This window comes from Manacus vitellinus, unplaced genomic scaffold (assembly GCF_001715985.3).
Source record: "Manacus vitellinus isolate BGI_N305 unplaced genomic scaffold, ASM171598v3 scaffold_9_pilon, whole genome shotgun sequence".
NCBI lineage: Eukaryota > Metazoa > Chordata > Aves > Passeriformes > Pipridae > Manacus > Manacus vitellinus.
In genome coordinates, this window is record NW_021940917.1 from 16007514 (window position 1) to 16009929 (window position 2416).

The following is a 2416-nucleotide window of genomic DNA, read 5'->3' on the forward strand; positions in this document are numbered from 1 at the left end:
GAAGAAGTTGGCGCTGTGAGCCCCGCGGGAGGTTCTGACTGCCTTCGGGAAAAACAAACAAACAAACAAACAAACAAACAAACAAAAACCTAAAACAAAACCAAATCAGGCTAACAAAAAGAAAAGGAAAAAAACCCAAAAACAAAACCAAAAACAAACAAAACAAACAAACAAACAACAACAAAAAAAAAAGGAGAAAAAAAAAGTGGAGGCAGGGAGAGAGCAAAAGAAAACAACACAAAGACCACATAACACATAGTTGCATTAAGGATGTGTAAAACAGTTCCATGTCACTCACCCAGACTTGTTTTGCAGGTATATCAGCAAATACTAGATAGAGATCTCAATAAATCGATCTGTTGTTACAAATAATTTTATTTTGAGCAGCTTCAACATGTTATCATTCTGTAGGCTCACCTTCCAACTCTGCATTAGATCAGGGAACAAGACCATCCTACATAAGTGATAAAGAGTTTTCGTACAGAACTGGAAAATGAACCTCCCTTTATTGTCACCCAAGTATGTGTCACATCTTATCTGGAAATTCTCTGACAATGACCCTAGACCCAAGTCAATGTCCACAGCTTTTTCTCGGACCCCACCCAGGTCATCATTTTCTCCTCAGCCTACTTTTCCCCTCTGCCCTTGCTTTGTAAGGGAAAGAAGAGAAGGTGTACTGGCTTGAGCTTGGAGGCTGTGGCTTGTCTGCCTAGACAGCCCTCTTTGCCTGGCTAAGGGAAGGCACCAGTCAGTGCCATTTGCTCACCCAGGAATATGACAGCAAAGCTGGTAGAGCAAACAGCCTCACCAATACTTCCACAAAGCCACTCACATTAGCTGTTTTCAGTACTCAGTGCTGGCTGAGCGTTGCTAGCTCTGCTCCTCTCTTGCTAGGTCAGCCAAGAGACAAGGAAACAAAAATAAGCTCTTTCTAGCACCACCTTCCACACCAAGAAAAACATGTTTACTCCTCCCCATCCATGTGAACGCTTCTGTTTCAGGTCTTTGCCTGATGGCTTTATTCTTCCTGGAGTCCTGCTGCTGCCAGTTTTCAGGGCAGCGACTCTGCCACAGCCTCATGGACCAGCAGAGCTGGACTACCCAAGGCAAAATGAGTTTGGGGTGGCCAAAGCCAATGCCAGGTTCACCAGCCTGGGCAGAGTCCTACAGCAGGGCAGGGCAGACAGCACTGATTGGACCCACGGACGCACCCAGACGAGGCGACGTGATGAACCATGTACGAGGTCCAGTATCACTGCGAGGTAGTTCAGGAACGATCAGCAGGAGATGGTGCCAGGAATAGAACTGGAAACACAGGTCCAAGGTTCACCCAGGAGATGGGGCTGGAGAGAGGAACTCCTGTAACATAACTGGGCAGGGACTGAAGGTGCTGGACTGAGACGAAATGGAGCTCCTGCCCCATGGGTAGGGTGTGTAACTGGGGCCCCAAAAGTACTTGTGTAAAGGTCATCGAGGCCTAGTTAGCAAACCTAAACTCCAGTTCTCCTAAGCATATCAAGTGGGATTCTGAGGCAAAGTCCTTCCAGACTTGACAGCAGTGTCTCTGCCTCCTGCCCCACTTCTGGAGCCAGCCTAGGAACAGCAGAGGTGCAGTGTGGCCATGCAGGCCATGGGGCTAACAGCAGAGTTCAGGAGCTTCACCAGCTCCTGGGGGAAGAGGCACTTAGACAATGTGTAGGGAGGAAATGTGTGGGAAGAAAGCATGACTAGATTGCAGAAGAGTGATGCCTAACTGAGGGGATGCTTGGGGTCCCACCACAGATCCAGTGAATGTGTAGATGAGCCACCAAGGCACTCGGTCAGCAAACTGATTTTGAAGACTTAAATGAGAGATTTCAGTAGCTCTGTCAGAATCACACTGGTATACTGAAGCAAAAGGGATTTATAAAAAACTGGGTGCAAGGAAATTTCCTCATCCTATAAGAATTTCAGGGACTTGCAGAGAGGCAGAGGCAATTGTCTCAAGTAAAGATAATAAATACCACCTCCAAACTAAAACCCTTTTTTTTTACATTTCAGTAAGGTTAAAAATGTTGGAAATATGTATAGGCTGTTTCAAACCCTTTCTCTTAACCAATTTTTTCAGAGGAAAACTGCATCAAATCCACCCTCTTCTTCCAAGCAACTTTTGGTTTGACAAGTCAGCATGTTTCCTGATGGCCAAGTGTTTGCCTGGCAGACTCCGACGCTCGCGTTGTCGCGAGTCGTTAACCCTCGACACCTGCACTATCCTGTGCCCATCCATCACAGTCGCAACTCAAGAGCACCTGCCCACAACAGCCGCCACGCGTGGCCCTTGCTCGCTTTCCTCCCGCAGGATCCGTGCCGCGGCTGGAGCGATGCCCCCGAGGACCCCCACTGCCCGCACGAAGGCCCCGGCGGCAACTCCTCTCCC

The 2416-nt window shown here is 48.1% G+C and overlaps 1 protein-coding gene across 1 annotated transcript in view; it reads right to left on the reverse strand.

Moving 5' to 3' along the window:
- Window positions 1-289, reverse strand: part of LOC103766672 (THAP domain-containing protein 1) — a 7704-nt gene extending 7415 nt beyond the window's left edge. Inside the window, 1 exon segment of the mRNA XM_018085879.3 lies at window positions 246-289. Within this exon segment, the coding sequence (XP_017941368.3) occupies window positions 246-289 (44 nt within the window).
- Window positions 290-2416: the final 2127 nt, after the last annotated feature.